Source organism: Staurois parvus, unplaced genomic scaffold (assembly GCF_062004578.1).
Source record: "Staurois parvus isolate SC_StPar_1 unplaced genomic scaffold, SC_StPar_1.0 ptg000581l, whole genome shotgun sequence".
NCBI classification, from domain to species: Eukaryota; Metazoa; Chordata; class Amphibia; order Anura; family Ranidae; genus Staurois; species Staurois parvus.
The window spans coordinates 7746769-7771990 of NW_028318377.1; the positions used below are offsets into that span (position 1 = coordinate 7746769).

Below are 25222 nucleotides of genomic sequence, written 5' to 3' on the forward strand. Positions count from 1 at the left end.
GCCAACAAGTGTTAAATCTCAGTGTTTGCTTTCCTTGTGTGCCCAGTCCATGGCCCATTCCACCTTCAATTTCTGCTGGTGCCTTACAGTGCTTCTAAAGGCTGGACATTTTACCTTCATGCATTCCCTGTAATAAAGTAAAGAAAAGCCCCCATATTTGTATCACCACCTCACCCCCCCCCATATTTGTATCACCACCTCACCCCCCCATGTTTGTATCACCACCTCACCCCCCCATGTTTGTATCACCACCTCACCCCCCATATTTGTATCACCACCTCACCCCCCATGTTTGTATCACCACCTCACCCCCCATATTTGTATCACCACCTCACCCCCCATATTTGTATCACCACCTCACCCCCCATATTTGTATCACCACCTCACCCCCCATATTTGTATCACCACCTCACCCCCCATATTTGTATCACCACCTCACCCCCCATATTTGTATCACCACCTCACCCCCCATATTTGTATCACCACCTCACCCCCCCATGTTTGTATCACCACCTCACCCCCCCATGTTTGTATCACCACCTCACCCCCCCCATGTTTGTATCACCACCTCACCCCCCCATGTTTGTATCACCACCTCACCCCCCCATGTTTGTATCACCACCTCACCCCCCATGTTTGTATCACCACCTCACCCCCCATATTTGTATCACCACCTCACCCCCCCATATTTGTATCACCACCTCACCCCCCCATGTTTGTATCACCACCTCACCCCCCCATGTTTGTATCACCACCTCACCCCCCATATTTGTATCACCACCTCACCCCCCATATTTGTATCACCACCTCATCCCCCATATTTGTATCACCACCTCACCCCCCATGTTTGTATCACCACCTCACCCCCCATGTTTGTATCATCACCTCACCCCCCATGTTTGTATCACCACCTCACCCCCCCATGTTTGTATCATCACCTCACCCCCCATGTTTGTATCACCACCTCACCCCCCATGTTTGTATCACCACCTCACCCCCCCATGTTTGTATCACCACCTCACCCCCCCATGTTTGTATCACCACCTCACCCCCCCATGTTTGTATCACCACCTCACCCCCCCCCATATTTGTATCACCACCTCACCCCCCCCCCCACATTTGTATCATCACCTCACCCCCCCTAAAGCGCCAATAGTTCGCTCAGCGCTGTACATTACAATGGGGGACAGAACATGTGACAGAACAATAACAATACAATGTGATACATGAGGGGATTGAGGGCCCTGCTCCTTGGAGCTTACAATCTAGGAGGGAGGGGATGGTGGCACAAGAGGAGAAAGCTGTGGGGGATGGAGTGGTAGGAAGAGTGGAGGAGATCGGCAATTAGCAGGGGGTGGGGTAGGCTTCCCTGAAGAGGTGGGTTTTCAGGGTGCACCTAAAGGAGAGGAGAGTAGGTGATAGTCTGATGGATTGGGGTAGGGAGTTCCAGAGGATGGGTGATGTCCTGGAGAAGTCCTGGAGGTGGGCATGGGAGGAGGAGACCAGGGAACTAGAGAGAAGGAGGTCTTGTGAGGAGCGGAGTGTGCGTGCTGGGCGGTACTTGGATATTAGGTCGGTGATGTAGTTCGGGGCAGTATGGTGGACGGCTTTGTACGTCAGTGTTAGGATTTTGAATTTGATCCGTTGCGCAATCGGAAGCCAGTGGAGGGATTGGCAGAGGGGGGTGGCGGAAATGGAGCGGTTGGAAAGATGGATGAGTCTAGCTGTCGTATTCAGGATCGACTGAAGCGGGGATAGCCAGCGGCGAGGCAGGCCAGTGAGGAGGGAGTTGCAGTAGTCGAGTCGTGATATGATGAGGGAGTGGATGAGCTGTTTAGTGGTTTCTGGGGTCAGGAACGTGCGGATTTTGGCAATGTTGCTGAGGTGGAGTCTGCACGAGTTTGTTAGCGATTGGACTTGGGGCTGGAAGGATGGATTGGAGTCAAGAATGACATCAAGTGCTCTGGCTTGCGGGGTGGACCTGATGGTGGCATGGTTGGACGTGATGGAGAAGTTGGGGGAGGGGGGGTGCGTGGGCTGGGGGGAAAACTAGGAGCTCGGATTTGGAGAGGTTCAGTTTAAGGAAGTGGAGCGACATCCAATCCGATATGTCTGATACTAATAGGAGGGTCTAGTTCTGCTTTTAAAAGCGTATTCTGTAATAGTTTGCATGTTTATAAATCTGGGATTATAGTGAAATAGAAGTCTGCTTAGAGCAAATACTACCACCTATGAGCTACTTCTGGCTGCTATGCAGTGCATTCAGAATTGACAACCTGGACTGGTTATAGCAATAAGGAATTCTCATGCTTTCTTCCAGCATGCTTGTCCCATGCTTGTCCCAGCATGCCTTGTAATTTCAGGAGGCCGGCAGTGGCAGCCTCCATACTTTCCTTATTACACTACAGAACGCTTCCATCTCGTCTCCTAATGCTAATTGATAACTTCCAGCACTTCCTGCTTCTGCTGACTGTTATCAGCTCACTGTATCTCTGGCAGGATCAACTTTTTTTTTTCTTTTCCCTTTTTGTAAAAGATGGGTCACTGTGAACAGTAGCAAATAGGTTCATTGCTGGTATTAACATACACTTTAACCATTTCCATACCGGGCACTTTTACCCCCTTCCTGCCCAGGCCATTTTTCAGGTTTCAGCGCTCTCACACTTTGAATGACAATTGAGCGGTCATACAACATTGTACCCAAACTAAAATTTTATCATTTTCTTCACACAACTAGAGCTTTCTTTTGGTGGTATTTAATCAACACTGCGGTTTTTATTTTTTGCTAAATTAACAATTTTTTTTGTGCTTAGCTGTGATTTGGCCATGGCTAATCACATGACACAGCTGGGCTGTGATTGGCCCAGCTTGTGCATGTGATCGCTGTGACCATTCACAGCTAGACACACTAGTATACAATGGATGGCATGAATGAAGCCCTCCATTGTATACAACTGTCATGTGACCTGCTGTGATTGGTCACAGCAGGTCACATGGTACCGGCAATAGGGCTGGTACTCGGATCTGTCATCGGCCGTGTCCGAGGTACACGGCCGGTGACAGATCGCGCCGGTGCGTGGCTCTGCAGGCGCGCAAACGGCGCATGCCTGAAAGGACGCCATATGGCGTCCACCCGGAATGGTGAGGGTTTTTGCCGGCTGCCATTCAGCCATAGGCCGGGCTGAAACCGGTTAAATACAGCCCATACTAACTGCTAATACAGCCCTGTTGTGCTGCACTTGCTGATGACAACACAATGAATAACTTCTTTGATCTATAGAGAGAGAGTTCTGTGTGTACAAGCCCAGGGATGCAGTATATGTGAGATTGCCTCTTAAATAACCAGTAATTTATAAAAAATGATTTACAGTGGAATGCTGGGTGCTCACATCAATCTGTTCTGTGCAGACCCTCAGCTGGGAAAATTGTTGGCACGGGTCTACTGTTTGCTGGAGGTGGAGTCGGAGGTACCGTGCTCTATGCCCACTGGGATCCAAAGTTCCGTGGAAATGTTGAAAAGACCATACCTTACTCAGACAAACTTTTCGATCTTGCACTAGGACCTGCACCCTACAGCCTACCAGTGCCAAAGAAACCGGTAAGTAATATCATTCTGCATGTTTCTGGGATTTTAAGGCTACGTTCACACTAGCCTTGTGTGCAGGCGGCAGAGAGGCGTTTGGTAAGCGTTTTTACCGCTTCCCAAACTCCTCTGCCAATTCTGCACATTACAGCACATGGTGCTGTTCTAACGGGAGCGTTTGCGTCGCGTCGCGGCAAAACGGACGCCTCTGGACGAGTCAGGAGGCTTTGAAGCCTCCTATTCTTGTCTATGGTGCCGCTCCGCAAACGCCCGGCCGGCGTTTGCGGTGCGGTTGCGGGGCGTTTGCGGAGCGGTAACACCACTCAAACTGCATTATAGGCGTTTGTGGGGTGTTATTAACGCTCGGCAAATGCCTAGCAACCGCCGCTAAACCGCGCATGCGGCGTTTGCGGAGCGTTTCCCGAGCGTTAATAACGCTCCGCAAACGCCGGACCAACGCTTGCCAAACGCTATAGGGGCGTTTGGCAAGCGTTGGCAAAACAGCCTAGTGTGAACGAGCCCTAAAATAAGATGATTGTACCATTCAATTCTTTTATTTCTTTAGGAAATATGTAAAGTGTATAGAATTATGTTGTGATTGGAAATCCTCCACAACTGCAGTACAGTATAAAAATACACAGTATATTTGTAAAGCAGAGCTGTGGTCATGCTATTGACATTCATATAGTTACGTATCGTTAACATGCAATAAATAAGTTTTCAAAGAAGTCTTCATCGATCACTAGCTAATCCTCTACCAGGGACAACTGTTCAGAAACAAATGTTCAGATGTCTGCAGTATGTGCAGGAATTGAACTTACCTCCACTCCAACGACCCGTCCCTTGCTGGCATGTTCTCCTGTGTGCCATCTTCATTGGCCAACGCGGGATGACGTCACTCCCGGGGCTGGCGCTGTAAGCTGAACTGCACATGCACAGCTCTCAGTGTACAAGATGGAGAAGTCAAAGAGCAGGCAGGTAGGTTTCTTTTTTGCAGAAGAGACTTTGCATGGATCAAAATTCCCTGCTGGACCAGCTGAATTTTGATCCATGTATAGCCAACTTTGGGATTAAAACGAAAGCTTCTAGAAATTAAATCTTTTTAAAAGGAAATGGTTAGACTACCAGTCAGTTAAGGCACCCACTGACTGGAAACAATAGGCTCATTGTTGACTCCTGGTAGGGACTTCTGTGCAGAACAAGTGAACCTTTAAAATACTGGGGTGTTAAACTGTGGCCCTCTAGCTGTTGTGGAACTACAAATCCCATGAGGCATTGCAAGGCTGACAGTTACAAGCGTGACTCCCAAAGGCAGAGGCATGATTGGACTTGTAGTTCCTCAACAGCTGAAGGGCCACAGTTGCCCACCCCTGGTCTATAACATTTCTTGAGGCCCTATAATGCCAGGACACAGTTCTTTAGATGATGAAACATCAAAGTTCAATTCTATTACCTTTGTGTCACAATAAGCAGGGAGCCAAGGTCCCACTGCTCAAATCTTGATGTGTTGGGTATAGGGGACACTGGCCAAGGGATCCATGGAGATAAAGCTAATGTCTGGTATTGGCTGACTCTTTTGCCATCATCTGGGATAGGTTGGAAATGGACAGCCCTCTGCAGGTGTCATCAGTAGCTAGTACCATGGGATCCCCTCCTGGCTTGGTCCAGTAACACTGAGCCCTAGTTCACACTTATGCGGTGCAGAATTTGCACCGGTTTCTGTTTTCTGCACTGCGTCGTATTCACACCTCGTTCATGTAAACTGCTGCAGGTGTGTATTTTAAGTTAACAACACCCTGAAATAAGTTCGCAAAACGCGTTGCGATGTGCAGAATTAGATTGCATGGATGGGAACACCCATGCAATCTGATTCTGGTGCGGACACTATTTTGGTGCGGATGCGGTTCGATTTGAGCCATATAAAATGTATGGATCAAATTGCATCGCACAGAAATCACATTTGATTTGCACAGAAATGCAAGTTTCTGTGCAGATCACATGCGATGTGCCACATCGTATCAGTGTGACCCGGGGCTAAATGCAAAGCACTGAAAGCTTCCTACACCAACATAATGGAACAGAATACTAATGCAAGTGGTGTGTGCAGGGGCGGACTGACCATTTGGAAACTCGGCACTGCCCGAGGGCCCGGGGTCAGTAGGGGGCCCCATGAGATGCCCCTGGTACCTTTTTCATAGGCTTTTTTGAGTTTGGGCAAGGACACAGGGGCCCCATAATCCCCTATTGCCCAGGGGCCCCATGAGTTGTCAGTCCACCCCTGGGTGTGTACGACAGATAGACCTGTTCCATGCTTGGGTAGCAGAGGTTTGAGGCAGTGTAGCTCCCACTTTGTTCATTAAAAGCAGGATTTGCTCTGCTTTCTCAGATTTGCAAAAGTGGTGCAGGCATTAGACCCCCACTACTCCTGTCAATCCCCCCCTGTTCTTTAAAGACAGCAAGTTCAACTAAAACCTTAGACAGCAGTGATGTGGATATGAATGTGTGGAACTATATTGTTTAACTAGGACTACCTTTTCCAGTAGTCAGTACACAAGGTCTACACAAATTGTATACACCATACACGTGTTTGGAAAGCTAGTCGGCTACCAAAACATGGGTAGGTGAACTAATAGGTCTGACATATACTGTTAAACAAAAAAAACCCTGAATTTTACTTTTGTTGGCATAGATTAATTGGTATGGAGATCAATGTAAGGCTTTGTTTTATTAAAAAGATACCTGTTCCATTTACTTGAGTTCATGGTTTGTAGTTGGCTGGATCACGGCTGCTGAATCCAATAGTTTGTAGTGGTGATTCCTCCATCCAAGCTGTGTTTTACGTGGATAAGGGGAATCAAATTATTTTCTATTGTTCAGCCTGTAAGCTAAATGAGAGGAAATCAAGCTGTGTGTGCCAATCTTTACTGCACATGGAATAACTTGTTCTTCAAATAACCTGTCATGTTTGATCTTCATTTGCAGGAGGAGAAGCCCTTAAAATTATCTAGACTTTCAGAAGTAATGAAAGAATCCAAACAGCCTAAAAGAGAGACCATAGAGGCGCCGGCGGCCAGTGAAAGTGCAGAAGGTAAATCCATTGTTTGCAAAATAGAAGAGACTGGAGGGTGGGGGGATAAATCCTGCATTAACTGCTGTATGTAAATTCGTTTTTGGCAGCCCCTGTACTACAGTAGTCTTAAACTCATAGGATGATGTTAGTACTTGTTTCATCTTTCCCTCTAAGTCATGTGAGTTTCCACGCAGAGGTCTGTGCAAGCAGTTTTGAGGAGGGAGATTATTTATTACAGGTACTTATATAGTGCCGTCAATTTTACAATTTTACGCAGTGCACAGTGGCTTAGTGGTTAGCACGTCTGCCTTGCTGTAAATGGGTCATGGGTTCGATTCCCGACCATGGCGCCTCCTACATGGAGTTTGCATGTTCTCTCTGTGCTTGCGTGGGTTTCCTCCGGGTGCTCCAGTTTCCTCCCACACTCCAAAGACACGCTGGTAGGTTAATTGGCCCTAATATGTGTATGTATGAATGTAAGTTAGGGACCTTAGATTGTACGCCCCTTGAGGGTTAGGGACTGATGTGAATGTTATATATATATATATATATATATATATATGTGTAAAGCGCTGCGTAAATTTACAGCGCTATATAAGTACCTGAAACAAAATAAATATAAGGGCCAATTTAGACAGGATCCAATTAATCTACCAATAGGATGACAGCATTCTCCCCCTCCCCCCCGGCCAGATCTCTGAGAATGTTGAGTAGCCCAAATTTTGCAAGAAGACAATTCTGCACTGTGCTGATTTAGGCTACTCAGCATTTTCCAGGATCTTAAGTCTTTTAAGCTAACTAATGCAGGGGGTGATGCCGTTCTCCTGCTGACAAGAGGATGACATAACTCCTTGCATGATTTAAACTGGATCTACACTGCAACTGAGCACCACAAAATGAAGACGTGATTTAATTCATTTTTAATGCTGAACGCAAACTCGCCCATCCATTGATGTCTCCATGCTTTATTTTGCTGAGAAATCACTTTGAAAAACACCCTCTAGCATTTCTGGCCGTGACCATCTTATGTAAGTGCAGATGATTCAAGTAGCATTTACCGTATTTTTTGCTCCATAGGACGCACCTAGATTTTAGAGGAGGAAAACGAGAAAAAAATTCTGAACCAGTGGACTGCAGACACAGTACAGGAGATGACCAGAGACTGCGGACATAGTACAGGAGATGACCAGAGACTGCGGGCACAGTACAGGGGATGACCATAGACTGCAGACATAGTATAGGAGATGACCAAAGACTGCAGACATGGCACAGGAGATGACCAGAGACTGCAGACATGGCACAGGAGATGACCAGAGACTGCAGACATGGCACAGGAGATGACCAGAGACTGCGGACATGGCACAGGAGATGACCAGAGACTGCGGACATGGCACAGGAGATGACCAGAGACTGCGGACATGGCACAGGAGATGACCAGAGACTGCGGACACAGTACAGGGGATGACCAGAGACTGCGGACACAGTACAGGATATGACCAGAGACTGCGGACAGGGCGCAGGAGATGACCAGAGACTGCGGACAGGGCGCAGGAGATGACCAGAGACTGCGGACAGGGCGCAGGAGATGACCAGAGACTGCGGACCATTGGGGAGGGGGGGCGAAAGCGGGCGGGGCCATTCACAAAGCGCAGTGCTTCTCGCACATGCGCAGTGGGCACCCGGCTGGGAAGCCGCAAGCTGTCACAGCTGGGTGCCCACACTGAAGTTGCCGGTGCGAGGGAGAGAAGACGGCCAATGAAAGCAGGACAACGCTGGACCGAGGAACAGGTAGGACAGAGGAGCGGGTTCTTATTCACAGTAGAGCTGAGCGACTGGCCCGGTATTCTAACACAACGGCGGCGGGAATACCGGGCCAGCCGCTCTATATTCGCTCTATAAGGCGCACAGACATTTCCCCCCATCCATTTTTTTGGGAGAAAAAAGTGAGTCTTATGGAGCGAAAAATACAGTACTTCCAGGAATCCATCGGCCATTAGCTCTTTCATACAGGCAGTAGTGTGCTTAGATGAGAAAACCCCCCTTTCCCCCCTTTTCCCTCCTGAAGACTCCTGGGAGGTATGACATTATTTGCCTAGGCATGGAAACCAGGAAGTCATTGAAGAAATGTAAAGAAAAAAAAAAGTTTAAAACAAATATAATATACTTTCCTATCTTTTTATTAATGCTAGCAGCATAAGGATTAAATATAATCAATGTCGGGAAAGGTGGATATATTCTGTATTTTTTGTTTGCCCTTATATCCAGTGCTTTCGGTAGGGGGGCACCTTAAACAAGCATCCTTGTCACTGTCCACCTCAGGTTTGCTTTAAAGAAGACTTTCCTGGTGCCTAGATTTGTACAACTGTGAATTGTCATAACTTAAAATGTAGACCCTATACTAGTGTTCTGTCATCTGTGATTATCTGATTATCAAACTGAACCAATAGTCAGCTGATTGTTTTATAAAGCGTATAATTGTCAGATTGGATGGGCTATGTAAGGTGGTAAAACACAGCAGGCTCCTATTTCCTGATATGTTGTCGGCTCTACATCAGAGGACTACATCACTTGGTGCAATAACGAGGATATTATATTACCTATTGCTTCAAAAATATGATTGTTGCTAACATTTTTGCAAAGCCCAGGAGGTTTAGTGCCTAAAATGCTTTACCAGCATTGCTGAGCTTAGAGGTTCAATAACAATCTACATGAAGTTTGTATCTTTTGTGATTGTGTAGTTTTCTTACAACAATTCAAAAATATACTAATATGCTACCACCCTCCATCCAGAATTGTCTCTGTTTCATGTTTATCGTTGTGTTCGGTATATCAAATGTAAACTCTAAGGCTCCATGTACACAGGACATTTGGAAAACACTTCTAAACGATGGAAACTGACTGCTGGAAAACGTAGGTTAAAAAACATCTGTTTAGCTGCGTTTGCGTTTAGAAGCGTTTTTTAAAGATAACCTCGGGATACCTTCCAAAATGCCCAGAATGCACTGAAAAACAGTAAAAAATTTAACTATTTCAGACATTTTGAGAGAAATAGAGAGAGCAGAAGCAGAAAGAGCAGTATGTGTTGAGATTAGCTGTCTTTTCTGGTTGTACTCACTATGGATCCCATCATGCGCATAATGCGGCACGTTCTACCATTTTTTCCTTCACGCGAAACCTGGAACTGACTGCGCTGGTGTACCGGGTCCATTTGAATAAATGGAAAACGCTTTGCATGCATTTCTGATGATTAAAAAAGGCTCTGGACAGCATCTGGATAAGGAACCGTTAAACGCTTATAAACACGGTTAGCCGCGTTTACAAGCGTTTGAAACGCTGATAAAATCTACTCCTGAATGCAAGTTTGGTGCGTTCAAAAAAAAGACTGTAAACTCAACTGCCTGTAAACGACGATGTGTACATAGACACATAGGAAAACAGGGAGAGTTCAAGGGCTGCTGAAAAAATCGCAGCAAGGCTCCTAAACGTGAGTTCATCAGCTGCAGTGTACATGGAGCCTAAGGGCAGACACTGACGGTAATTTGTCAGCACTGTGCGAAAAAAATGATTTCTGTTCCATTCTGTGTATTCATTTATGTGTTCTTGCTTCTTTCTAGCTTCATTGCATGTAGCACAGATTATCTCTGCAACTGGTGATGCCGTCTCAGTCCCAGCTCCTGTTGTTCATGAAGAGGAGACAATGGAGCAGAAAGCAGAACACCATGGCAGCTCAGGTATAGTGCACCACTGCTACATCTAGTATTAGAGCTTCGGAAGTGCCTGAACAGTGCTAGTTACAGTACTTACAATGACCTTGTGATTGCTCACTTAGATATGGTGTTTCATTGAGTGTGATCTGCGCAGGCTGCTGTGAAGGAGTCCTGTGAACAAAGGATATGTTAGGAGTAGATTATGCTATAACACATTGGTCATGAGAATTGTATGTAAGGAATATGAGTGCTCTAGATCTGAAGGTCGGTCACCTAGGTTCTCTTAACCACTTCCAGTCCGGACACTTTCACCCCCTTCCTATCCAGACCAATTTTAAGCTTTCAGTGCTATCACACTTTGAATGACAATTGCGTGGTCATACAACACTGTACCCATATGAATTTTTTAGCATTTGTTTTCGAGAGAAAAAGCTTTATTTTGGTGGTATTTATTCACCACTGGGATTTTTTTTTTTTTTTTTTTTTTTGCTATGTAAATTAAAAAGTCCAAAAATTTTGAAAGTGTTTTTCTTATAAAATTTTGCAAATAAATAGTATTTCATAATAAATCTTGGCCAAAATTTATTCCATTATATTTTTAGTAAAAAAAAAAAAATAACCCAAATTAGTTTATAACTAAAATTATAATTTTTACATTTTTTTTTTACATTTATTTTTAATTTTTTAAATATTTTTTATTTATTTTTTTACATACTGTTGCCCATGGTGACACTGTACTACTTGTGGGGGGTGATGAAGATTTTTTTTTTTTACACTGATTGCTTTTACACCCATAAAGGATGTAAAAGCAATCATTTATCCTCTCTAGCTGCATTCTTGCAGCCATTGAGAACTACTGAATGAGCTGTGATTGGTCACAGCTTGTCACATGGTACAAGGCTGTTGTGAATAGCCTTGTACCATGTGACCTCTGTGATCATTCACAGATTTCACACATAGTAAGCAATGATGTCACAAGTGACATCTTGCTTACTACTTTGCATGTGATCACTGATTGGCCAATCAGTGATCACATGATCGGGACCTTGCACAGGGGTCCCGTCCGATGATCGGTGTTCCACTGTGTCTGGAGGACACAGCGGGCACCGAATCGCGGTGCTGCACGCTCCCAGGGAGAGCGCACAAGCAGGGAGTGGGGAGGCCGTTTAAAAAACGGCCGCCTAGCCCTGCAGTGCCACCATCCAGCCATTTATATACATGGGCCGGTTGGGAGGTGGTTAAAGTGGAATCTTCATCAGAAAACGAAGTCCTCCTAGATCACTTCAGGTTGGCCCCTTTTGGCAGGTATTGCTATGCAAAACATTAAAATTAGTGCCTATACTGTTTAAAATCCAGTAATACGCTGTCTTACCCTGCTCTGCACATGCTCAGTTGCTTTCTGTTTTCAGGCAGTGCTGAATTTGTAGAGGCCGATCTGCTGGCAGCCTTAAAGCAGAATGAAACCCTCCTATCCTTTACAGCCAAGAAAACTCCTTCTGTTTGATCTGTAACTGTCATGTGCTGCACATGTGCTCAGTTATGACACCAGACATTTGATGGTTTAAGTGCCCGATCACACTGGGTGTGATTTGCCATGCGAGTTTAAAATCGCACCCTATCGTCTGCAATGAAAGCAGTCATATTGGTGCGATTCCGACTTGGTCGGAGCTGCGCCGATTTCTAAAGTAGTGCATGCACTACTTCAGGTGCGACTTGCATAGACATCTTTGTCTTGTAAGCCACAGATGTCTTGCAAGTCACACCTCAAGTCGGAATGACATCCAACTTTCAAATTGCGCAATTTAACTGGAAGTTGCACGATTTCAAAGTCGGATCCGTGTGGCCGGGGACTAACAGTTTGGTGGAGGATACAACAGTGACAGTTAGCAATCATGGCATTCCAGGAATGTAACAGTTTTTTTGAAACTGTTAAATCGATGGGTTTAGTTCTGCTTTGAGTTACTGCTGTTCAGGGGCTCTGGGCTTCAGCAAAATGGCAGCCTCAATGAGAAGAACCAGGAACAATGCTGGAGGTAATTTACAGTGCACACCAATTTTGGTAGCATAATTGTCAATGTGGAATATATGTTCCTTTTAATAAAGAACATTATTATTTATCAAGTTTTGGTAAAGTTCTGCTTTAAGGTAGAACTATGGCCTCCTCTTAAAAAAAAAAAAATAAAATAAATGTGCTGCAATATTTAAAGTATAACTAAAGGCAAAACCTTCTTTTTTTTTTTTTTTTTTTTTTTTTTTTTTGTGTGTGTTTTGGACAGAGTAGAGATGGGTTAGAACCTCTGTCAGTTTTTATTGCTGTCTGTGCCCCCATTAGGGAGATTCAGCCTCTCTATTTGTCTTGTTTACCATTATCATTGAAAGTAAAAGAAAACCCCAAATTTTGGGTTTGGCCCCAGAAAAGTAATAGAGGGGAAATCTTCCAATGGGGACACTGATTTTGGTGACCTGGGGGATCCCCAAGGAATTCCCTTTATTTACAGGGATTTCCTCTCACTTCCTGCTTGGTTATGGGACAGGAAGTGCAGGGAAGTTTCCATGAAGGGGCACAGATGGGGAAAAAAAACTGACAGGTTATAACCCACCTTTGCTCTGTCCAAGAAGCTTGTTTACAGTAACAAGTCAGTGCAACAATTCAAATCTGTGTTTAACATTCCCAAAGTGCAACTGAAGAGCTCTTTAAAAGAGAAGTTTGAGATTGTAAAATACAGACATTCATACTTGCCTAGGTGGATGCAGCATCGGGTCCCTGCCGCTTATAAGACCGAGAACTGAGCGATCAAAGACCTCTGATTGCCCAGTTCTCAGCCTTCAGTGAGCAGAGAGCCGGTGACTGTCATTGATTATATGGATGAGTTTGTGATCTAGAATGTGAATCTAGAATTCTGATCTCCTTTAGAAGCTGAGCATTGTAAGGAGTGTGAGCATGAGGATAAACATCGTCTGAAAGAACGACCTGCAGAGGAGGTGGCTGCTCGCCTTGTTCAGCAAGACAAAGCAGAGAGGGAGAAGATAGAATGTAAGTTATTCTGCCTTTAGTGCTCCTCATTGTACAGAATTGATCATTTTAAAGAGTTTCAGCCAGCTTTCCAATGACAGAGTAGCAGCTGTGGAACAACAGAAAGTATAAAGGGTTTCTTGTACATTCTAGATTTTAAAGTGTGCTGCTGACCCATATAAAGTGCAGGCAGGTAAAGATTGCTGTAAATATGTGCCTTTTATGCCTACTACTTTCCCCGAATCTCAGTTTGTTCTGGCTGGGCAAAGTTTTGGTATTGGCTGGTACTGTTAGCTTGCTTTCCTCTACCCACCTTGCATGCCTTCTAGTTGGCCATTAAGGCCGCCCATGCTATTGATGTACCAATGGAAGCTTCAAACTGGGAAGCTGGGGATCAGTCATTTTTAGTTTCTCTTTTGTGAATCACAGACTTCCTAGTTTCACTCCTTTTATGTGTGGCTGACTTGGAACAAGTTTGCTGGGCTGGGAGTTTGACTTCACGGAGTACCTCTGAGTCTGTGGCTTGCTAGGTTGTGAAGCAAGGATGAGGATGATGGCCCTGGAGCACTTTAAAAACAAGTTAGCATGATCCATCTGATTCACCTACTGAAAGGAAACAAGCAACACAGCACCCCCTGTCAATAGGCCAATTAACTGCTGTACCAGCAATCACTTCACCACAGCCATCCACCACTCCGGGGGCAGGGTATTGAACATATAGTTTTAGTGGCAACATTTCACATTTACTTAGAAATACAATTTATTTGCAGAATAGTTTCCTCTACCTGTGTCTTCCCCTCGTGATCTTTGTATACTCTTCATACCTCCACCCTCCTCCTCTCTCCCTACTCCCCCAGCCTTGCCTAAACTCTCTATTCCTCTCCTCATTCTCCCCTACTTCTCCCTCTTTAGCAGTTCTTTTTATAATACCTCTTTTGATCACCTAATATGCCAGGTTTTCATCATTTGAACCCCTCACTTGTTCATGTTACACCCTCAAAATTAAAGCACTTCTACCCTGACCGGTTCTGTTTAAATGCCATTCTGACAAGATGAGCAATTTCTTTTCACACACCCTTTGTCACCTGTATGGTGGTATTTTTAGTATTCTGTACAAAAAGCAGGTGGATGACTTGTCTGTTTCCATTGTGAGAGTGTTATAATAAATAAAACACCCCGATCGTATTTTACGTATCTTGTTTTACTCTATGAAATGCTTTTCTACAGCTATAGCAGCAATCTTGGAGGAAGCACTTGGTAGTACTGCCCGGATCACACTCCAAGCTGTCTCGTCCCAGGAGGCGGCAGTGCAAGCTGTGAACTTCCACGCCCAGAAACTGCGAGAGGCCATGGATGACTCTCAGGTGAGCAGAATCCCAGATCCATGAGGTGTTCTGCCTATTTTAATGTGATGTTTTTGGCTGCATTTCATTTCCACACTAATTCTGTGTGATTCTTTTACAGGTTTCTGCAGAGCATAAATCCTTGCAGTGGAGGGATTTGGAGGATGCCTTAAAGGTGCGCAGCAGAGCTGTGGATGAAGCAGCAGATTCTCTTCTCAAAGCAAAGTTGGTATTCATGCTTTATCTCATGTATACGAGTGTCAGTTATTCTTCTTGCTGTTCTATGTACTGTCTATATTATGACTACTTCTGCTTTGTGATAAACCACTTGCTGGCCTCTGCAACACACAGTCACGTACAGAGGTTGGACCGAAATATGGAAACACTACATGATTTATAGGTGTGAAAGTGATGACATGTTTCACGTTGAAGGCAAAAGTGATGTAACATTCTTCTGCTTCCGCTGCGTGATGAGACACTTAGCTAACAGGTGGGAAGCCTCACTTTCGTCATTCACTGCGTGTGCTGCTACTAATATGGAGTCATGTCAGAGCTTACTGAGTTTCGAAGAGAGCAAATTGTTGGCGCCGCTTAGCTGGTGCCTCTGTGAATGAAGTTGTCAATTTTTTTGCCGCGTCGCGAGGTCGGAGGTTATGACCACATGTACAGTTTCTGGGAAAGCGTCATCTGATAAGCGTAAGCCTGATCAACTTGGTCAACTGACCGAAAGAGACAAAAGGACATGGACTCCGAATAAAGAAACAACTTCTGCAAAGTGACTGCAGAGCTCAATCTCAGTCTTCCAAAGTTGTGTTCACAAAAACTGTGTGGAGGGAACTCCATAAACAAAACATTCTCGGGTGAGCTGCAGTTGCCAAACCACTAGTGACTGATGTTAATGCTCCGTAGAGAGTGGTGCAACACCCATAAATCGTGGGTTCTCGATCAATAGAAGAATTTGTTCCAATGAATCAAGCTTCACACTATTCCCAACTATCGGACGTGTTGCAAACACCGCCCCAAGCTTATGGCCAGGACTGTCTTGTGCCAACGGTAAAGCATGGTGGTGGTGCAATCATGGTTTGGGCTGTCATATCTTTGTATTCTGCAGGCCCCATCATTGTAGATTAACGTAGAGTAACTGCCAGTGACTATGTAAAAATTTGGCTGACCATGTGCACCTTATGGTGCAGACATTGTTTCCTAACAACAGCGCCATTTACCATGATTCACACAGCTGGTGTCATCAAATGTGGTTTGACAAGCATGCAGACGAAGGTCATGGGCATCACAGTCACCAGAACTCCGTATCATAGGGTCACTATAATCAGTTTTAGAGAACATGGTTTGGGCTCATTCTCCGCCTCTGGCATCTCTGCGAGAACTGGAACGATCGTTGCATGAAGAGTGGTATCGGATTCCATTATCCATCATTCAAGACTTACATTTGCAATTCCCAGGAGAATTCAGGCTGTCTTGGATATTAAAGGTGGTCCAACACCTTATAAGATAGAGATTTCGTTCTTTTATCTGGTGTTTCCATAATTTAATCCAACCCCTGTATTGGCCTTCTTCCGGGTTTGCCCGGGTGCACCCCCTGCCAACCCATGCTGTGATTGGAAAAAGCACGAGTTTGGCAGCTGATTTCAGCCAGTTATTTTGGCTGAAGTAAGCTAATCAGCTGTGTCCAATCACACACAGAGTTCTGTGCTTGCAAAACACAAAACTCTGTGTACAGGGAACATCATTCTGGCTGTTTTTTCTCCCTGCAAATCAGGGAGAATAAACAGCCATGTAGTAAAAGCCTCACATATTACACTTTGTTAGGCACACAATGCCTTGATTGCCCTATATATGAGCCCCTTCCCAGCTGATGTCATTAGTACAGTGACAGTGTACAGTATTAGCACTGATCACTGTATTAGTATCACTATTGATGTTAGTGTCCCTCCACACCCAGGCAGCGTCAGCTTGTCCGCCGCACTATCACAGTCCTGCTGTAAGTTGCTGATCACTGCCATTACCAGTATAGCGTCCTAGCTGTGTAAATTCCAGTATATATGCCAGTTTGTTTTGTTTTTTGTTTTTTTTTTGTTTTTTTTGGATATGTTTTGTAACCGTTAAATTTTTTTTTTTTTTTAAATGTTCTGTTTTTCATTTTTAAAAAAACTAAAAGCCCAGTGTTGATAAAATACCACCAAAGGAAAGCTCTATTTGTGTGAAAACAGTTATATAAATTTCATTTGGGTACGGCGTGTTGCATGACAGCGCAATTGCACAGTGTTGCATAGCAAAAAATGCTCTGGTCATGAAGGGGGTAAAATCTTCTGGAGGTCAAGTAGTTAAGTCCACCAAAAAAATCAAGACCAGATGGATGACTTTGTCTTTTTCTGCCAATCAGTCTTTGTTTACAGGTTGTCTTTATTTCTAGTATAATTCCAAGATCCTGGACTCCTCTTCCCTCCACCCCCTTCTCACTGATTGCTGGAATGAAAAAAATAAACTACCTCAATGCCACTTTTACTCGTCTAAATCCATGGTCAATAGATGTTCAGCTCCTATATCTTCTCTCCTTTTCTGTGCTGGGGGGAGGGTCTGTCTCTGTACACATCTGTGTGATGTGGACACTTCTTTTGGTTGTCCAGCACCAGGGAGCTGCAAGTGATAACCATGCAAGGGGACTGGCCAGCTTGGGGCATATCTGCAGCACTGTAAAGTAAGCATATGTGTTCTCCCTGTGCTTGCGTGGGTTTCCTCCGGGTGCTCCGGTTTCCTCCCACACTCCAAAGACATGCTGGTATGTTAATTGGCTCCTGTCTAAATTGGCCCTAATATGTGTATGTATGAATGTGAGTTAGGGACCTTAGATTGTACACCCCTTGAGGGTTACCGACTGATGTGAATGTTCAACATATATGTGTAAAGCACTGCGTAAATTGACAGCGCTATATAAGTACCTGAAATAAATAAATATGTGAGTGCACTCAAAAAGTAAAGTAGCTTTGCACAAAGGTAACCAAAGTAAAAAACCTCACAAGAATATAATGGTAGTGCAGCGCTAAAACAATATTATGGTCATAAAATTAGTAAAAATGTTATATTAAAAGTTCATATAAAAATAACAAAGTTCATAAAGTGACTTTCAATGCTCTTAAAGGTGCTTGTAATTCTGGTATGTCTGTGCTTGTGCAGTGATATGAGAATTGTGCACTCACCAGACGTGCAATTAATATGCGCCAGTAAAATTATATCCTGAAGTCAAGGTAGGTATGATGTTAAGGTGACTTCCCTCTGAAGGGCATGGTGATAGGATGATCAAATCCTGGGACTTTAAATGCTGACCCAACACAGTCAGAGTTTCCCTTAAGGGCCAAGTGGATGCTGCTTCCTGGATAGGCAGGAGGATCCCTCTGGGTACTGGGATGGATCGATGTCACACACAGAGCATCTGAAAATGTAATGCTCCACTCGGGAGTTCAGACACAGGAATATGCCTATAGTGTTGTAGTTTGAATCTTCATTTATTGAATATAGCAATCAGGAAAACAGAGTAAAATCAGAGTAAATCACAATGGGAAACTAGGACTAACCGTCTCTGCATTTATTTGGCCTGATGCATTTTCTATTGTTGGCTAATTTATGGTAATCGGTGATAAATGGGCATCCCAATGCACCTCCTAGAATGCTTGTGTGCTGGTGTCCTGTCTATTGCACCTTAATGGATAACACCGCGCACCACAATGCAGTGTGCCGCAGGGGCGGACTGACAACTCATGGGGCCCCCGGGAAATAGGGGATCATGGGGCCCCTGTGTCCTTGCCCAAACTCAAAAAAGCCTATGAAAAAGGTACCAGGGGCATCTCATGGGGCCCCCTACTGACCCCGGGCCCTAGGGCAGTGCCTGAGTTTCCAAATGGTCAGTCCGCCCCTGAGTGTGCCTTAATGCAGGAAGACACACAAGGTATGTCTATAAACTGCATGGTAGACAAGTGGTTCAGTCAAGCTCACAGCTGCTGCTGCTACTGTGATGGTTGGCCCATCTTGTTGTCTGTAGGCACGTTGCAAAAGATATCACTGGTAAATCATGGTGCTGAAGACGTTTGGACAGGAACCTGAAACTGCACCTTTCATCTTGACAGATGGCTATAGGTGGTCAGATTTCACTTAGATTATTGCCATTTGGAGATTCATTAACCACTTGAGCTCCTGAGGATTTACCCCCCTTAATGGCCAGGCCTTTTTTTGCTGTTTGGCGCTGCACTAATTCAAATGATAATTGCACGGTCATGCAATGCTGTACCCAAACAAAATTTACGTCCTTTTTTTTCACACAAATAGAGCTTTCTTTTGGTGGTATTTTATCACCTGTTCACTTTTTATTTTTTGCGCTATAAACAAAAAAACCCCGAAAATTTTGTAAAAAAAACCCAATATTTTCTACTTTTAGCTATAAAAAATATATCGTAAACTCAAAGTTAGTCATAAATTTAAGCCAAAATGTATTCTGCTACATGTTTTTGGTAAAAAAAATCCCGTGCATTAGCGGACAAACTGGCGCTATCTGGGAGGGGCGCTAACACTATCGGAAGTCACCAGTGACACTAATACAGTGATCAGTAAAAATCTGTTCACTGTAATCAATGACACTGGTGACAGGGCAGTGAAGGGGTTAACCTGGGGGGGGGGGGGGCAATCAAGGGGTTAAATGGGATTACTGGTGTACAGGCGGGCAAACTGGCGCTATCTGGGAGGGGCGCTAACACTATTGGAAGTCGCCAGCGACACTGATACAGTGATCAGTAAAAATCTGTTCACTGATCAATGACACTGGTGACAGGGCAGTGAAGGGGTTAACTCGGGGGGGGGGGGCGATCAAGGGGTTAGACGGGATTACTGGTGTATTAGCGGGCAAACTGGCGCTATCTGGGAGGGGCGCTAACACTATCGGAAGTCGCCAGCGACACTGATACAGTGATCAGTAAAAATCGGTTCACTGATCAGTGACACTGGTGACAGGGCAGTGAAGGGATTAACTGGGGGGGGGGGGCGCGATCAGGGGGTTAAATGTGTTCTAACTGTGGGTATGTGCTGTTTTACTCACAATTTGTATGTCTTCTTCTCTGTCTGGAACGGAATGTGTCCAGGCAGAGAAGAATGACATCATATCCTGTCCTGTGTAACTGTCAACACAGGACAGGATAGGACAGGGACCGATCATCTGATTTCAGCCAGACATCACTGGCTGAAATCTAATGCTTGATCCCTCCGGGATCAAATGGTGTCACCCGCGGGCCCGCGAGAAAGTCGGGAGCGCGGAGCATGTTTTAAAACGTGCTTTTGCGCCCCAGTGCCGCCCTGCACACGTATATATGCAGTGGCAGGGCGGCAAGTGGTTAAAAGCTACACTTTTCATTTATTGTAATATTTTTGCTGCAACATTGTACATTCTGCTTGTTGCATATTTCTAGAATTGTATATCAGAAACAGATTTTTAGATTCCCCTGGAATTTGGGAGGTTTTCCTCATGCTTTTCAGTTAAAGCAGGTTCTTTCTAGTCTTTATAAAGTATGAAGTTCAAACATTTGTTTTAAGATTTTCTTTTAAGACTGACCTGGCCAAACTCGCAGGTAAAATTCATGTATGAGAGCTCTTGTGCCTGACAAAGGATTTGTATTGTCCATGCAGTTCTTTAGATATGAACAGTTTGGCCGCACGGCACTGACTAGCAGGAGAGAAGACCTGATTATTCTCCATTGTAGATAAGTAATATGTACAGGTGTTATTGCTCCCCAAGCCTGTGACTGGGCAGTGAAGGTAGAAGCAGCACACTGATGAACTCTTCTTAGTTACTCTGCACTCTCCTCCATCAGCATGCTCCTTGTTGGGTCATGAGCACTGTAGCACACCTGACTTACTCTTTGTGCTACTCTCCCTCATGTAGTCTGAGCTTTGCTGTACATGGGGTTGCAAGAGGCTGAAACCAGGTAAGATTTGGGCACTTGCACTGCATGCATGTAAAATCATACATTTACTATTATGCTAATAAATACAAAGCTGCATTATTTGTCTATTATGTATGCTCGCAGTTGAGTTTTGACTATGAAAAAAATTGGCACATCCGACACTTGTTTCCCTGATGTTATCTAAACTTCTTTTTTTTTTTTTTTTTCTTTTTTGTGTGTGTAGGGAGGAGTTGGAACGAATGAAGGGTGTTGTTGATGATGCCAAAAAGAGCGCTGTGAATGGAGCCAAGCCTCACATCATTTCAGCCGAAGAGAACCTCCATCGTATGATTGTGGATTTGGACAACGTTGTTAAAAAAGTACATTGTCTCCTATTTTGTAGATGTTGCTTGGTTCTCTTTTTGTAGACGTTGGTATTCTGCACCAATAACCCAAAAACAAAATGTCCGTTTCTGATGCCTCAACTTCACTTAACCATAGTCTTACACCTAAAATGTAATCCTCTTCCCGCCCCATACCTAAAATGTAATCCTCTTCCCGCCCCATACCTAAAATGTAATCCTCTTCCCGCCCCATACCTAAAATGTAATCCTCTTCCCTCCCCATACCCAAAATGTAATCCTCTTCCCGCCCCATACCTAAAATGTAATCCTCTTCCCGCCCCATACCTAAAATGTAATCCTCTTCCCGCCCCATACCTAAAATGTAATCCTCTTCCCGCCCCATACCTAAAATGTAATCCTCTTCCCGCCCCATACCTAAAATGTAATCCTCTTCCCGCCCCATACCTAAAATGTAATCCTCTGCCCGCCCCATACCTAAAATGTAATCCTCTTCCCGCCCCATACCTAAAATGTAATCCTCTTCCCGCCCCATACCTAAAATGTAATCCTCTTCCCGCCCCATACCTAAAATGTAATCCTCTTCCCGCCCCATACCTAAAATGTAATCCTCTGCCCGCCCTACACCTTAAACGTAAAGCCCAGCTGAAGTTGTATGTCACATTTAATGATCAAAACTGAGGATGCTGTAAACATTTGTAATATTACACAGGCATGGACCACTGTTAGAGCAGTATTAAACCCAAAAGCAAACATTTATATAACTGCTAACAAATTCTTAGATTAGATATTAGGTAACAGCCACACGTGATGCAGAGCCTCCATGAATGAAAGGACTGAATTCCAATAAATAGAAGGAGCTAGATGATGCTGGACGTTCTCCAGCCAGATAAAACAGGTAAGCTTTACCTGCCTTGCTGCAGGAATGGCTTAACGTTAGATGTTTTTCAGGTAGAATATAAGACCCCTATCCATCTGACTTGCTGCAGATTCTAATGCACACTGTGCAAAGCTCTTATTGTGCAGTGAAATAGCCATTTTGGTGCAGTAGGGGAACCTGTACAACTGTGATTGAAGGTAATGTTGGTGTTAAATGTTAGGTTTTTTTTTTTTTTTTTGCTGGATTTAATAGCTTTTTTTAATGCTTTTTTTTCCCCACACCTACCATAGGGGTTGAATGATAAAACTCGCATGTATCATGCAAAAAAACACATATAACTACATATTAAAAAAATGCACAAAATGCAATTAGAAGTGTTCCAATAACTGAAGAATCTTAGTTCTAAAGTGGAAATAAACCCACTTTTGTATCTTTTACCTACAGGCAAGCTTACCTATAGGCAAAATGAATATCTCCTAAGTGGTCACCGTTTAGGAGACATTCGCTCCTTGTGACAGCCGGCACATGCTCTCTGAAGGAACAGCATACCCAAGGTGTTCCATCTGAGCACTGTGCCGTGTCCCGAGACTCCCATGTGCAGGAGTGACGTCATCGCGGCTCGATCAGTTAGATGGCTGTAGCTTGCGAACCCAGAAGGAAGATTGGTGAAATGAAAGCCCTGTCAGCGCTGGAGGGATTTGTTTTAAGGTAAGTCTGTCATAATGTGCTAGTATGTGATGCATGCTAACACTGTATGCCATTACCTTGCTGGATATCTTTTTATTTTTTATGTGCGGTTTACTACCGCTGTAAAGCAATAGTGAAGTCGGGGGGGGGGGGAGAAAACTTTCCCCCTGCCAGATAAGGGAATAATATGCTAGTATTCAATGCATACTGGCACATTATACCGTATTTTTCGCTCCATAAGACGCACCTGACCATAAGACGCACCCTAGGTTTTAGAGGCAGAAAACAGGAAAAAAAAAAAATGAACTAATGGACTGAAGACATAGTAGAGGAGATGACCAGAGACTGCGGACAGCACAGGGATGACCAGAGACTGCGGACAGCACAGGGATGACCAGAGACTGCGGACAGCACAGGGATGACCAGAGACTGCGGACAGCACAGGGATGACCAGAGACTGCGGACAGCACAGGGATGACCAGAGACTGCGGACAGCACAGGGATGACCAGAGACTGCGGACAGCACAGGGATGACCAGAGACTGCGGACAGCACAGGGATGACCAGAGACTGCGGACAGCACAGGAGATGAATGCTGACCTTTGGGGAGGGAGGGGGAGCGGGTACCTGAATTTGACAGGTACCCGCTCTTACTTCCGCAGAGTTTTTTTTTATTTTACCTGTTCCTTTATCCAGCCGCGCGCTGTCTTCCCGGCTTCTGTAGGGTGGGAGCTCGTCGGACAGCCAGATGCCCAGTGCGCATGCGCGAGAAGCGCTGCGCTTTGTGATTGGTCCGGCGGCTTCTGGGATCTGTCATGTGTCCCAGGTACCGCCTTACCATTCACAAAGAGCACTGCTTCTTCCGCATGCGCACTTGGGACCCGGCTGTCACGCACACTACAGAAGCCGAGAAGACAGCACGCCGCTGGATAGAGGGACAGGTAAGGTCCCACTGCAGAGCTGAGCGGCCGGCCCGGTATTCTGACACGGCGGCGGTGGAAATACCGGACCGGCCGCTCTATATTCGCTCCATAAGACGCACTGACATTTTCCCCCCTTTTTTTGGGGAAAAAAAGTGCGTCTTATGGAGCGAAAAATACGGTATATACTTGCCTTGAAATGAAGCCGTCCAGCGGTGCGCTGTCACCGCTGACAGGGCTACCATCTTCACCAGGTCTTCCTTTTGGGTTCGAGGGCTCCAGCCATTTGAATGGCCAAGCTACGATGATGTCGCTCCTGTGCATGCGCATGGGAGTCATGGCCGCGGCACAGAGCTCTGAAGGGACGGCATGAGTATGCTGTCCCTTTAGAGCGCATGCACCGGGCTGTAGAAACCGTGAATATCTTCTAAATGGTGCAGGTTTAGGAGACATTCCTTGTGCCTAGCACACCGAGGATCACCAATATGGGTCCAAATGTTTTAATGAACGATCACATAGTTACATTCCTGGTCACATGCCTGATGAAGGGGTCCTGCGAGACTCCAAAATGTTGCCTTGCTGTAACTGTGATCGTTCATTAAAACTTTTGGACCCATATTGGTGATCCTCGGTGTGCTGGTGACATTCTCCCTTGCTGATTCTGTTCAGTTCCAGCTGACGGTTGCTGCTGCACCCATGTATACACACAGCCATGTTTAATGCAGGAACGTGTGCGTTTGGATTGTACTCTTGTCTTCCTTGTGCCTACAGACAAGCTTTATTAGAAACTTACCTTTTTTTTTTTTTTTATATTTAAATATTTATTTTCAAGCAGATATCTTATACAAACGTATTCTTTTTAAAAACATTAACACATTTATGTCACAAATATCATTCCACTTATATTTCCCCAGACCGCCCACCTTTCTTTCTATCTACACCCTCCCCCCCCTCCTCTCCCCTCACCTACCCACCCCCTCACCCCTCACCTACCCACCCCCTCACCACTCTGCATTTTCCTAATCTTCCTGGGACCTCAAATGAGAAGAGCGAGACATACTCATGTTATTTTTTAAATTATACCCTCATACAATCCTCATTTAATTTGAACTTTTTATCTTTAAATTCTTCCCATCTGTTCCATCTCACATAATATCTCTCCATTATCTTCATTCATATGGTACAGTTTTTCCATTTTACATATTTGGTCAACCCGATCAACCAAATCCTCTACTTTCGGCACCTCCCATCTCCACCAAAACTTGGGTATCGGACCCTTTGCTGCATGCAAATAATACCATATACCAGATTGTTTATACTTGTTAACTGACATCTCTGTGCTATGAAAAAGGCAAGTCTCTGGATCCAGTTTAATATCCACTTCAGTCATTTTCCGAATCAGATGCACTGTTTTCTCCCAATACTCCTGTATTTTTGAACACTCCCACCATATGTGATACATAGTACCTCTACTTCCACATTTCCGCCAACACAATGGAGAACTGTCTCCATCCACCCTGTGTGCCACACTTGGTGAAATGTACCATCTTACCAAACATTTGTAGTTCATTTCTACTTCCCGCATATTCACATAGAAACTTACCTATAGGTACAAGTTTCCCAGCGGTGTTTACTACTGCTTTAAAGTGGTTGTAAACCTTTACACCTACAGAGTGAAATGACTGGTCTCAGATGATACACAGAGATGAATCAAAT

At 44.7% G+C, this 25222-nt stretch overlaps 1 protein-coding gene across 2 annotated transcripts in view; it reads left to right on the forward strand.

The window, feature by feature from the left end:
- The window catches only part of IMMT (inner membrane mitochondrial protein), a 65895-nt gene that overhangs the window by 19495 nt on the left and 21178 nt on the right, over positions 1-25222 (forward strand). For both annotated transcript variants that reach the window (XM_089692315.1, XM_089692314.1), the window contains exons 3-9: positions 3409-3598; positions 6566-6671; positions 10268-10384; positions 13275-13394; positions 14601-14737; positions 14838-14941; positions 20903-21038. In XM_089692315.1, coding sequence (XP_089548441.1) covers positions 3409-3598; positions 6566-6671; positions 10268-10384; positions 13275-13394; positions 14601-14737; positions 14838-14941; positions 20903-21038 — 910 coding nt within the window. The remainder of the gene's footprint in view (positions 1-3408; positions 3599-6565; positions 6672-10267; positions 10385-13274; positions 13395-14600; positions 14738-14837; positions 14942-20902; positions 21039-25222) is intronic.